The sequence below is a fragment of the Oncorhynchus nerka genome, linkage group LG12, assembly GCF_034236695.1.
Source record: "Oncorhynchus nerka isolate Pitt River linkage group LG12, Oner_Uvic_2.0, whole genome shotgun sequence".
Classification (NCBI taxonomy): Eukaryota; Metazoa; Chordata; class Actinopteri; order Salmoniformes; family Salmonidae; genus Oncorhynchus; species Oncorhynchus nerka.
Window position 1 is genome coordinate 2772925 of NC_088407.1, and position 14112 is coordinate 2787036.

Here is a 14112-nt window from a genome sequence, read left to right on the forward strand (position 1 = left end):
AGCCTGGTTCCTCTGGTCTACCCAGTACAGCCATTAGAGGACTGGACACCCCTCAGAGCCTGGTTCCGCTCTACCCAGTACAACCTCACTTTGTACACGGGGACATTGTCATACTGAAACAGGAAAGGGTCTTCCCCAAACTGTTGCCACAAAGATGGAAGCACAGAATCGTCTAGAATTTCATTGAATGAAAAAGCGTTAAGATTTCCCCTCACTGGAACTAAGGGGCCTAGCCGAAAACATGAAAAACAGCCCCAGACCATTATTCCTCCTCCACCAATCTTTACAGTTGGCACTATGCATTGGGGAAGGTAGTTTTTTCCTAGCATCTGCCAAACCCAGATTAATCTGTCAGACTGCCAGATGGTGAAGCGTGATTCATCACTCCTTAGAACGTATTTCCACTAGTCCAGAGTCCAATGGCGGTGAGCTTTACACCACTCCACCCGATGCTTGGCATTGAGCATGGTGAACTTAGGCTTGTGTGCGGCTGCTCGGCCATGGAAACCCATTTCATGAAGTTCCAGACAAACAGTTATTGTGTTGACGTTGCTTCCAGAGGCAGTTTGGAACTCTGTAGTGAGTGTTGCAAACGAGGAAAGGCGATTTTTACCCACTTCAATACTTGGCGGTCCCATTCTGTGAGCTTCTGTGGCCTCCCACTAAACGGCTGAGACATTTTTGCTCCTAGATGTTTCCACTCCACAATAACAGCACTTACACCTGATCGGGGCAGCTAAAGCAGGGCAGAAATTTGACAAACTGACTTGATGGAAAGGTGGCATCCTAAGACAGGGCCACGTTGAAAGACACTGAGCTCTTTAGAAAGGCCATTCTACTGACAATGTTTGTCTATGGAGATTGCATGGCGGTGTGCTTGATTTTATACACCTGTCAGCAACGGGTGTGGCTGAAATATAATCTACTGATTTATAGAGTCCACTGTCACGAGTCCGACCGAGGGTGTTTCCCCTTCCCGGGCGGGTGGCGCTCGGCGGTCGTCGTCACCGGCCTATTAGCTGCCACTGATTGTTTTTCCTCCCCCTCCTTGTATGTTTAGTGGTAGCACCTGTTCATGTTTAATTAGTTTGTCTTTATTAGACAGCCGGCCCACCTGGTTGTTGTGCGGGATTATTTCTATGTAACCTTCGGCTCTGTTGTAGAGGTACGTGTTAGTGCCTGGTCGTGATTTTTTCCATTGTACTTTTTGATTCCCTGTGGTTGGGAACGTAACTTTTGTGAGCACCCTGTGCTGCGTTGGTGCTATTAAAAGACGCACAGCATTGAACTCTGTCTCCTGCATTTGACTCCACACCCACGACACCCGGAGCATTACATCCACATACTTTTGTAGATATAGTGTAGTTAACCTGTGTAATATGTAGTGTAGATATTTTTTAAGGAAAGTGTTTTCACTTAAATAAATGAAATACATGCAGTTGTGGAAGCACACAGACTTACCGTTCTCTTTTCTGAGCTTCTCTGTAGACAGAAGATAAAACATGATGTATTATGGGTACTAGAACATGAAGACAGACTACATCCTCTCTATTCTGACCTCCTCTGTAGACAGAAGATAAAACATGATGTATTATGGGTACTAGAATCCTCTCTATTCTGACCTTTTCACTTAAATAATAATTGAATCATGAGAATCATACCGTATATATTTTCAAGGAAAGTGTTTTCACTTAAATCAATGAAACACATGCAGTTGTGCAACTCACCCTTCTCCATTTTGACCTCGTCTGTAGACAGAAGATAAAACATGATGTATTATGGGTACTAGAACATGAAGACAGAGACAGAGAGAGAGACTGGGACAGACAGACAGAGACAGAGATAGACAGACAGGCACACACTACTTACTCAGCTCTCCTTGTAGTCCATCTGGTGTAAAAATGAAATAAAGATAGTGAGATAGTGAAAATTAAATAATCATTGAATCATGAGATTTATACACTACATGACCAAAAGTATGTGGACACCTGCTCATTGAACATCTCATTCCAAAATCGTGGGCATTAATAGGGAGTTGGTCCCCCTTTGCTGCTATAACAGCCTCCACTATTCTGGGAAGGCTTTCCACTAGATGATGGAACATTGCTGTGGGGACTTACATTTACATTTAAGTCATTTAGCAGACGCTCTTATCCAGAGCGACTTACAAATTGGTGCTTTCACCTTATGACATCCAGTGGAACAGCCACTTTACAATAGTGCATCTACGTCTTTTAAGGGGGGTGAGAAAGATTACTTTATCCTATCCTAGGTATTCCTTAAAGAGGTGGGGTTTCAGGTGTCTCCGGAAGGTGGTGATTGACTCCGCTGTCCTGGCGTCGTGAGGGAGTTTGTTCCACCATTGGGGGGCCAGAGCAGCGAACAGTTTTGACTGGGCTGAGCGGGAACTGTACTTCCTCAGTGGTAGGGAGGCGAGCAGGCCAGAGGTGGATGAACGCAGTGCCCTTGTTTGGGTGTAGGGCCTGATCAGAGCCTGGAGGTACTAAGGTGCCGTTCCCCTCACAGCTCCGTAGGCAAGCACCATGGTCTTGTAGCGGATGCGAGCTTCAACTGGAAGCCAGTGGAGAGAGCGGAGGAGCGGGGTGACGTGAGAGAACTTGGGAAGGTTGAACACCAGATGGGCTGCGGCGTTCTGGATGAGTTGTAGGGGTTTAATGGCACAGGCAGGGAGCCCAGCCAACAGCGAGTTGCAGTAATCCAGACGGGAGATGACAAGTGCCTGGATTAGGACCTGCGCCGCTTCCTGTGTGAGGCAGGGTCGTACTCTGCGGATGTTGTAGAGCATGAACCTACAGGAACGGGCCACCGCCTTGATGTTAGTTGAGAACGACAGGGTGTTGTCCAGGATCACGCCAAGGTTCTTAGCGCTCTGGGAGGAGGACACGATGGAGTTGTCAACCGTGATGGCGAGATCATGGAACGGGCAGTCCTTCCCCGGGAGGAGCACCAAAAGCTTCCATTCAGCCACAAGAGCATTAGTGAGGTCTCCCTCTCTCTCTTCTCTCAGAGGACCTGAGCTCTAGGACCATGCCTCAGGACAATCTGGTATGATGACTTCTTGCTGTCCCCAGTCCACCTGGTTGTGCTGCTGCTCCAGTTTCAACTGTTCTGCCTACGGCTATGGAACCCTGACCTGTTCACCGGACGTGCTACCTGTCGCAGACCTGCTGGTTTCAACTCTCAAGAGACAGCAGGAGAGGTGGAGATACTCTAGATAGGCTATGAAAAGCCAACTGACATGTCCTCCTGAGGTGCTGACCTGTTGCACCCTCTAAAACCACTGTGATTATTATTATTTGACCCTGCTGGTCATCTATGAACATTTGAACATCTTGGCCATGTTCTGTTATAATCTTCACCTGGCCGAGCCAGAAGAGGACTGGCCACCCCTCATAGCCTGTTTCCTCTGGTATAAATGAATAGAGTCTAATGGACAGTATATGGGTCATTCCTAGTTATATCCTGATCTAATACAGGACTGGTCTGAAGGTAACCTGGTATAAATGAATAGAGTCTAATGGACAGTATATGGGTCATTCCTAGTTATATCCTGATCTAATACAGGACTGGTCTGAAGGTAACCTGGTATAAATGAATAGAGTCTAATGGACAGTATATGGGTCATTCCTAGTTATATCCTGATCTAATACAGGACTGGTCTGAAGGTAACCTGGTATAAATGAATAGAGTCTAATGGACAGTATATGGGTCATTCCTAGTTATATCCTGATCTAATACAGGACTGGTCTGAAGGTAACCTGGTATAAATGAATAGAGACTAATGGACAGTATACGGGTCATTCCTAGTTATATCCTGATCTTTCTAATACAGTGCATTCAGAAAGTGACTTTTTTCCACATTTTGTTATGTTACACAAAAATGTAATCTCAATCTACACACAATACCCCATTATGACATCACAATACCCCATTATGACATCACAATACCCCATTATGACATCACAATACCCCATAATGACATCACAGTACCCCATAATGACAAAGCAAAAAAAGGTATTTAAAAATGTTTGCAAATTAATGAAACTATATGTAAACTGAAATCTCACACTTGTTTAGTGATGACCAGTCAGAGATCAAGGACCAGTCAGACATCAAGGACCAGTCAGACATCAAGGACCAGTCAGAGATCAAGGACCAGTCAGAGATCAAGGTTAAACTCACCTTCAGTATGTTTAATATCTCTGACTGAGGGACTCTTAATGATGAGACATCAAGGACCAGTCAGACATCAAGGACCAGTCAGACATCAAGGACCAGTCAGAGGTCAAGGACCAGTCAGAGGTCAAGGACCAGTCAGAGATCAAGGACCAGTCAGAGATCAAGGTTAAACTCACCTTCAGTATGTTTAATATCTCTGACTGAGGGACTCTTAATGATGAGACATCAAGGACCAGTCAGACATCAAAGGACCAGTCATAGATCAAGGACCAGTCAGACATCAAGGACCAGTCAGAGATCAATGACCAGTCAGAGATCAAGGACCAGTCAGAGATCAAGGACCAGTCAGAGATCAAGTACCAGTCAGATATCAAGGACCAGTCAGAGATCAAGGACCAGTCAGAGATCAAGGACCAGTCAGACATCAAGGACCAGTCAGAGATCAAGGACCAGTCAGAGATCAAGGACCAGTCAGAGATCAAGGACCAGTCAGACATCAAGGTTAAACTCACCTGTATGTTTTCTCCACTTGTAGACACCACCTGAAGCTGTGAGAACTACAACAGCTGCTGCTATTAGACCAATAATCCACCCTACGTGTGATTTAGGAAACACGTCATCTGAAACAGAGAAGTCATGTCAAACCATTACAACACTACATATATACTGTACAGGAAGTAAAGCATAATTTATAAATACTACTGAACAGACCAATAAGGTCACACCCTAGAATAACGTCCTCCACTAACTAGTCTAACTAACTAAATGTCTCAGGTATTTGGGTTAACCAATGAAGACCTCACCTGGGACATGAATCTCTGTCTCCTTCAGGTGGTTGATCTCCGTCTGGTGAACTCTACAGGTGAACCTGTTGGTGTCAGTCTGGTCCACAGTGACATGTCGTCTCAGAGCGTAGAGGTCCTCTGAGTCTCTGTGTCTCTCTGGAGGTCCATCAGCAGGGAGGATGGTTCCAGAACTGTCCAGCCAATCCATCCCAGGTTCAGGAAACCAGCCTCCAGACTCACACTTCAGGACCACCCCCCAGTCTTTAGTTCCAACAATAGAGATCACTGGCTGAGATACAGCACCTACAGATACAGGATAAAACAGAGATCACTGGCTGAGATACAGATACAAGATAAACCAGAGATCACTGGCTGAGATACAGCACCTACACAGATACAAGATAAAACAGAGATCACTGGCTGAGACACAGCACCTACACAGATACAAGATAAAACAGAGATCACTGGCTGAGATACAGCACCTACACAGATACAAGATAAAACAGAGATCACTGGCTGAGATACAGCACCTACAGATACAAGATACAACAGAGATCACTGGCTGAGATACAGCACCTACAGATACAAGATAAAACAGAGATCACTGGCTGAGATACAGATACAAGATACAACAGAGATCACTGGCTGAGATACAGCACCTACAGATACAAGATAAAACAGAGATCACTGGCTGAGATACAGCACCTACAGATACAAGATAAAACAGAGATCACTGGCTGAGATACAGCACCTACAGATACAAGATAAAACAGAGATCACTGGCTGAGATACAGCACCTACAGATACAAGATACAACAGAGATCACTGGCTGAGATACAGCACCTACAGATACAAGATAAAACAGAGATCACTGGCTGAGATACAGCACCTACAGATACAAGATAAAACAGAGATCACTGGCTGAGATACAGCACCTACAGATACAAGATACAACAGATGGCTAGGATACAGATACAAGATAAACCAGATGGCTAGGATACAGATACAAGATAAAAGTGAAAAAGGTTTTTTCTGATGATATTTCTATTTGTTCTGAATGTTGTCCGATCTTCAACCAAAACCTTCGATATAATCGATATTTCCAAATAACGAAAGAAATACACCACCGGGAAAACGTTTTAAAACAAAACCTCATTCAAGGGTTTTTCTTTATTTTTAACTATTTTCTACATTGTAGAATAATAGTGAAGACATCACAACTATGAAATAACACATGGAATCATGTAGTAACCAAAAAAGTGTTGAAAAGCTAAATATATTTGAGATTCTTCAAATAACCTCGATGACAGCTTTGTACACTCTTGGCATTATTATTATAAATCCAAAAACATGTTCTCTTGTTGTGGACAGACGAGTCAAAAGTACAACTTTTTGGACAACTTGGGTCCCAAAAAAAACAACACTGAGTGAGTGAGTCTGTCACCTTCTGTGTTTTATGCACTATGAGCCATTACTAGGGTGTTGAATGCTGAGCTGTAGTCATAAAATAGCATTCTCACGTAGGTGTTCCTTTTGTCCAGGTGGGAAAGGGCAGTGTGGAGTGCAATAGAGATTGCATCAACGGTGGATCTGTTTGGGCAGTATGCAAATTGGAGTGGGTCTAGGGTTTCTGGGATAATGGTGTTGATGTGAGCCATGACCAACCTTTCAAAGCACTTCATGGCTACGGATGTGAGTGCTACGGGTCTGTAGTCATTTAGGCAGGTTGCACAGGGACTGTGGTGGTCTGCTTGAAGCATGTTGGTATTACAGACTCAATCAGGGTCATGTTGAAAATGTCACTGAGGACACCTGCCAGTTGGTCAGCACATGCCCAGAGCACATGTCCTGGTAATCCGTCTGGCCCCACAGCCTTGTGAATGTTGACCTGTTTAAATGTCTTACTCACATCGGCTACGGAGAGCGTGATCACACAGTCGTCTGGAAGAGCTGATGCTCTCATGGATGCCTCAGTGTTGCTTGCCTCGAAGCGAGCATAGAAGTGATTTAGCTCGTCTGGTAGGCTCGTGTCACTGGGCAGCTCGCGGCTGTGTTTCCTTTTGTAGTCTAATAGTTTGCAAGCCCTGCCACATCCGACGAGCGTCGGAGCCGGTGTAGTATAATTCAATCTTAGCCCTGTATTGACGCTTTGCCTGTTTGATGGTTCATCGCAGGGCATAGCGGGATTTCTTGTAAGCTTCCGGGTTAGAGTCCCGCACCTTGAAAGCGGCAGCTCTACCCTTTAGCTCAGTGCGAATGTTGCCTGTAATCCATGGCTTCTGGTTGGGGTATGTACGTACAGTCACTGTGGGGACGAAGTCCTCAATGTACTTATTGATAAAGCCAGTGACTGATGTGGTGTACTCCTCAATGCCATCGGAAGAATCCTGGAACATGTTCCAGTCTGTCATAGCAAAGCAGTCCTGTAGTTTAGCATCTGCTTCATCTGACCATTTTTTTATAGACCGAGTCACTGGTGCTTCCTGCTTTAATGTTTGCTTGTAAGCAGGAATCAGGAGGATAGAGTTGTGGTCGGATTTACCAAATGGAGGGCAAGGGAGAGCTTTGTACGCGTCTCTGTGTGTGGAGTACAGGTGATCTAGAATGTTTTTCCCTCTGGTTGCACATTTAACATGTTGATAGAGATTTGGTAGAACTGATTTAAGTTTCCCTGCATTAAAGTCTCCGGCCACTAGGAGCGCTGCCTCTGGATGAGTGGTTTCCTGTTTGCTTATTTCCTTATACAGCTGACTGAGTGGGGTCTTAGTGCCAGCATCTGTCTGTGGTGGTAAATAAACAGCCACGAAAAGTATAGCTGAGAACTCTCTAGGCAAGTAGTGTGGCCTGCAGTTTATCACAATATTCTCTACTTCAGGCGAGTAAAATCTAGAGACTTCCTTAGATTTTGTGCACCAGCTGTTGTTTACAAATATGCACAGACCGCCCCACCTCGTCTTACCGGACTGTGCTGTTCTATCTTGCTGGTGCAGCGTGTATCTCGCTAGTATGGGAGAAAGTATGTACATATATGGAAGATAATAAATAATGTAACACTTATAGAGTACATTTGCCATTCTGGTGAAAGGCATTATCTATTGTATAGGACAGGAAGCCAGAGTAAGGCCATGAGAGTATGGGACAGCTGGAAACACTGAAAATGGAGACACATAGACGCCTAGAATAGCTGGACATACAAAGGTCAGAGTGATAAACAAAGGAGGGGGTCAGCCAAATGACCAACTGATGGATTATAGGCATAAATCACATATTCTTAGGACATGGAGATGCTGAAGGAATGACAGGGGAGACACATAAGTCTGCTGATCTTAGACAACCACATGAAGAGAAGGCGACACATGTGCGCCAGGATAGCTGGACAAACTAAAACTAGAGGAGACACACAGTCTGCTGATCCGAGATAAAAGACACACATACAAAAGAACACATGGCGTTAATTACAGGGTCAAAGCATAGGCCATAGGATAGAGGGACGTATATTATCTTTAGGTCAAAGCAAGGGTCTTGTAATCATTATAATCTGACGGACAGCAGATATGGGCGTTATTGGGCTGAACAAGCAGGATGCACGGATTGGGATGTAACTTCATTTGCATATGGGAGGGACTTATGTGGTATGGTATATCTCAGAGTGAGTGCTCTGAAAAAGTGTGTGTGTTCCGCGGACCACTCCGGCTTGCGATACTGTTGTATTAAAAGTCTATTTTGATTTTCACAAAGTTCTTGATTGTGTCATATTTGAACCGATTTTCTACCACACTAGCTGAATAGCCATGTCGTCATTCAGCCACGATTCCGTGAAGCATAGGATATTACAGTTTTTAATGTCCCATTGGTAGGATATTCGTGATTGTACCTCGTCTAGTTTATTGTCCAATGATTGCACGTTGGCGAGTAATATTGACGGTAACGGCAGCTTTCCTAGTTGTATTTGTCCGGAGCCTCCCGTCCTGTGTCAGTATTATTACATAGTATTACATTATAGCTGCATTCTTCCATCTCTTCTCCTCCTCCCCCTCAGGGTGACAGAGTGAGCGATGATGTCACGATCGTCGTAAGAAGCGGACCAAAATGCATCATTTAATAGATGACGACAGAAAACACGAAGTAAACTGTACAAAACCAAATAAACACATAACGACCGTGAAGCTATCCTAAGAACTGTGCTGACACAAGCAACTAACATAGACACATACAAAACAAACTATGGTCAGGGTGTGACAGATGAGGGGATGAGAGATGCTAGCCATCAGTCATATTATTATACAATATACTGTCTGACGGAGGGAGAGAAGGAGAGGGAGAGAGAGAAGAGAGGGAGAGAGAGAAGAGAGGGAAGGAAAGAGAAGGAGGGGAGAGAGACAGAAGATGGGGAGGAGAGAGAAGTGAGGGGAGGAGAGAGAAGGAGGGGAGAGAGAGAGAAGTGAGGGGAGGAGAGAGAAGGAGGGGAGAGAGAGAGAAGAGAGGGGAGGAGAGAGAAGGAGAGGGAGAGAGAGAAGATAGGGGAGACAAAGAGAGAAGGAGAGGGAGAGAGAGAGAAGGAGAGGGAGGAGAGAGAAGGAGAGGGAGAGAAAGAAGATAGGGGAGAGAAAGAGAGAAGGAGAGGGAGAGAGAGAGGAGGGGAGAGAGAAGAGAGGGAAGGAAAGAGAAGGAGGGGAGAGAGAGAGAAGATGGGGGAGAGAGAAGTGAGGGGAGGAGAGAGAAGGAGGGGAGAGAGAGAGAAGAGAGGGAGGAGAGAGAAGGAGAGGGAGAGAGAGAAGATAGGGGAGAGAAAGAGAGAAGGAGAGAGAGAAGGAGAGGGAGAGAGAGAGAGAGGGGAGGAGAGAGAAGGAGAGGGAGAGAAAGAAGATAGGGGAGAGAAAGAGAGAAGGAGAGGGAGAGAGAGGAGGGAGAGAGAGAAGAGAGGGGAGGAGAGAGAAGGTGAGGGAGAGAGAGAAGGAGAGGGAGAGAGAGAAGAGAGGGAGGAGAGAGAGAGGAGAGGGAGAGAGAGAGAAGAGAAGGGAGGAGAGAGAAGGAGAGGGAGAGAGAGAGAAGAGAGGGGAGGAGAGAAGGAGAGGGAGAGAGAGAAGAGAGGGGAGAAGAGAGGGGAGAGAGAGAGAAGGAGAGGGAGAAAGAGAAGAGAGGGGACGAGGCAGCCGGCTCTTCGTCCTCTGCGTCGCTTCCTTTTGCGAATAATTGGGATGTCTGCCCTGTGGGGTGTTTGGAGAATATCGTGTGAGTCCTGCCTGTTGTTGTTGTTGTTGTTGAAGAAATCTTTGTCTAATCCGAGGTGAGTGATCGCTGTCCTGATATCCAGAAGCTCTTTTCTTCCGTAAGATACGGTTGCAGAAACATTATGTACAAAATAATTGAAAAATATATTGAAAAAAAACCCCACAATTGTTAGGTGACCATAAAACGGCGGACATCTCCTCCAGCGCCATTTCTAACAGTAAGACCTAAAAGTAAAACTGCTTGAAATACAGTAGCCGGAAAACGTAAGACCTAAAAGTAAAACTGCTTGAAATACAGTAGCCGGATAATTTAGAAGGAGAAATAAAGTAAAGTAAGTTATGTTAGCCTAGGACTAACAGGAGTAAGTGAGATTAAGTATGATAACAATAGAGCACACACATAGATTGTGAGATTTAAGTAGAATATCAGATTATAGAAACAGACACATAGATTGGGAGATTTAAGTATAATAACAGATTATAGAAACAGACACATAGATTGTGAGAATTGGAGCTAATATAGAGACCTAAATAATAACATCATTAATATATTGTCACGCCCTGGCCTTAGTATTTTGTGTTTTCTTATGTGGTGTAGGTAACTTGTTGGAGGGAGCACACGACGTGGCACTATATACAGAGGAGAAACACGATGATATCCTGAGAAGGGCAAGAGCAGTGGGAGGTGAGAGGCCGATGAGCCACTATGAAATGACAAGCCTGGCGAAGAACAACTTTAGGGTTGTAACTGTTAACATTTACAACCCATACGTTAAGGATGAAGAGGTGAGGGCCTTTCTGGGGAGATACATGGATAACGTCTCCTCAGCAAGGCACCTCAAAGACTCCCTTGGGTTTTGGAATGGGAGGAGAGGCTTCCAGGCCCTCCTCAGGGACATGGTGGCTACCTCCATCCTCCTGCTATGTTCTCCCTGGGGGCTGACAGGGGGACGTTGTTTTATGCACGTCAGCCCCCATTTTGCAGGCGCTGTATGGCCTATGGCTACATTTTCGCCTCGTGCAGCACAAGAACGGGTGTGGCTCGTCAGCACACCTGTGGCGGGGGTGCCCGGCTCGTCAGAGGTCATATGCGTCTGCGGCTGGGGGGGCAGGGGCGGGGGATGGGGGAAGAAGAGGAGGGGAAGGAAGCACGCCTCATGACCAGAGTACAGGTCCAGAGGGGAAGGCTGCAAGGAAGGTGGAGGAGCAAGAAGCGGCGGATGGAAGAGAGAAGGAAACGGAAGGCACGGGAGTATGAGAACCAGGAAAAGCGGCGGAAGAAGGCAACCGAGTGGAGGAGCATGAGAGAGAAGAAAGCGAGGGAGGAGTGGTGGAGAAGGAGACGGTGGAAGAGCAAGTGGAGTGGGGGGAAAGTGCCCTGGTGGAAGAGATGAGGGGTATGGTGGAGGAGCTGGCGGGGGGGGAGGGTGGTATCTCTCCACTGCCGCCATCACCAAAGAAGAGAATGAAGAGGAGGGTGCGATTGGCCGACAGTGAGAGGGAGGGGATGGTCAAGAGAGTGATGGGGGTGGGAGAAACTTCTGGGTTGCTGCTGGTTTCCCCAGGCCCTCAACTTCTGTTGGGTGGGGACACACATAACAAGACTCAGGACTGGGTACAGGAGGAGGTGGGGAGTTTTTTGTTTGGGGACTCAGCCTCCACGATTTTTTTCCAAACCAGCTGCAGCACTGGGGAGGGGGAGGAGTGTGGGGGTAGACCCAGGGTGCAGGGCACCCCGGAGCCAAACACTATTCCTGCATCCTGGGTTGGTGAGATGGAGGAAGAGGGGGGGTTGTCGGGAGTACGGATGGTGTTTTCACCGGTAGATATGGAGCAGGGGAGCATCGGGTGAGTCTCCTGTTTTTGTTTTTTTCTGTCTGGGTTTAGAATTTGAGTGTATTACATGTTTTTATTTTATTCTTTCATGGGGTCTAATTTGACTTTTGTTAGTTTAAATGTAAGGGGTTTAAGGGATTTTGTTAAGAGGAGGGTGGTTTTTAGTTATTTGGAGGGTGTGGGGTTTGATTTTTGTTTTTTTACAGGAGGTTCACCTGAGGGATGGAGGGGATGTTATTAGGTTTAAGAGGGAGTGGGACAAGGGGGAGTCGGTTTGGGGTGTTGGGGGGGTGCACTCATCGGGGGTAGGGATTTTGTGTGGGCACAGGGAGGTAAAAGTGGAGGATTCTTTTGTGGTAATGCAGGGGAGGGTTATAGGGGTGGATGTCACGTCACGATAAGGGATTGTAAATTTAGATTAGTGGTGGTGTATGGGCCACAGGTGGTGGCAGACAGGAGGGAGATGGTGGACTGTCTGACGCCCCTGTGTGTCACAAATAAGAAATTAGTGATAGGGGGGGATTTTAATACAGATTTATGAATAGGGGGGGATAGCAGTGCAGGCGCCATTGCCGGGATAATGGCTTGCTATGGTCTGGTTGATGGTGGTCTGCACACTACTCCGAAAAAGGCCGGTCCTACATGGCGCAACTCCAGGGGGGTTGAGCGGACGCTCGACTATATTTTTGTACCCAGGTCTTTGGGTAAGTTGTCTGGGCGGTTGTTGCCTGTTTTCTTTTCGGATCACAACGGGGTGTTCCTGCAGGTGGGGTCGCCAGTCTGCCTCTTTCGTAGGGGGTACTGGAAGTTAGATCGGGATGTGCTGGAGGAGCAGGCTTTTGTTGACGGGTTTTATGGTTTCTTTTGGAGGCTTGAGGGCCTCCGGTCCATGTGCGAGAGGGTGTTAGAGTGGTGGGAATTAGTTAAGGTGAGGATTAGGGCTTTTATAATAGGGTATTGCAAGAGGAAAAAAAGGGAGGAGAGGAGGGAGGTGGATCGTATCCAAAGGTTAATTGAATTCGAGTACGAGGCAGGCAACCTCGGCGGGTCGTTTGACTGGGAGAGATCCACAACCCTAAAGGCGCAGCTCAGGGAGTTGCAGGAGCGGAAGGCTCGAGCTTTCCTGGAGCGTGCGCATAGTGGCTTTCTAAAACACAATGAGACTTGTTCTGCTATGTTCTTTAAGTCGGTTAGGGCCAGACAGAGTAGGAAGGTAAGGCATTGTGTTAGGGAAGAAAATGGTAGTATAGTTAGAGAACCAGAGGATATGGTCAGGGTGACAACTGATCATTTCCAAGGTTTATTTAAGGAAAGGGAAATAGATGTAGAGCAGGGAAATGTGTTTTTGGAACACTTGTCCAGGCGGCCCAGATCTCACTAGAAGAGGTTGAGAGCGCTCTTAGGAGGATGGGAAAAGGGAAGGTGCCTGGGATGGATGGGCTGCCGGCTGAGTTTTATCTCAAGTTTTGGGGTATACTTGGACCAGTGGTCCTCGAAGTCTTGAAGGCCATCCTTGAGACGGGGGTCCCGGGGGGATCAATGGCTGTTGGTGTGCTGTCACTTTTATATAAGAAGGGGGAAGTAACAGACCTTGGCAACTGGCGGCCGTTGACCATGCTGTGCGTAGATTACAAGCTACTTGCAAAGGTTTTAGCAGACCGGTTGCGTACAGCCCTTCCCTACGTCGTCCATGAGGATCAGACGTGCGGGGTAGAGGGCCGCTCTATTAGATGGAACCTACAGTTAATCAGGGACTCCATCGCTTGGGTTGAAGATAGAGGCCTGCCTTTAATGGTAGCAGTGCTAGATCAGGCGAAAACCTTTCTATTCAGAGTGTTAGGTCGATTAGGATTTGGGGAGAAGTTCATAGGATGGATTCGTACATTATATGTCGGAGCGGGGTGCCGAGTTAGTGTAAATAGTCACTTAGGTGACGTTTTTGACCTCTCGTCTGGGGTCAGGCAGGGGTGCCCAATCTCGGCTCTCCTCTTCGTTCTGTACATGGAGCCTCTGGGGGCTGCCATTAGGGCAGACGCAGGGGTGGAAGGCTTGCTCAGCGA

General features: G+C 46.6%; 2 protein-coding genes across 2 annotated transcripts in view; both read right to left on the bottom strand.

Moving 5' to 3' along the window:
- Positions 1-14112, bottom strand: part of LOC115118359 (butyrophilin-like protein 10) — an 804641-nt gene that overhangs the window by 659747 nt on the left and 130782 nt on the right. The window lies entirely within an intron of this gene.
- LOC135574211 (butyrophilin-like protein 3) overlaps positions 4984-14112 on the bottom strand; it is a 32190-nt gene continuing 23061 nt past the window's right edge. Inside the window, exon 3 of the mRNA XM_065025141.1 lies at positions 4984-5288. Coding sequence (XP_064881213.1) covers positions 4984-5288 — 305 coding nt within the window. The remainder of the gene's footprint in view (positions 5289-14112) is intronic.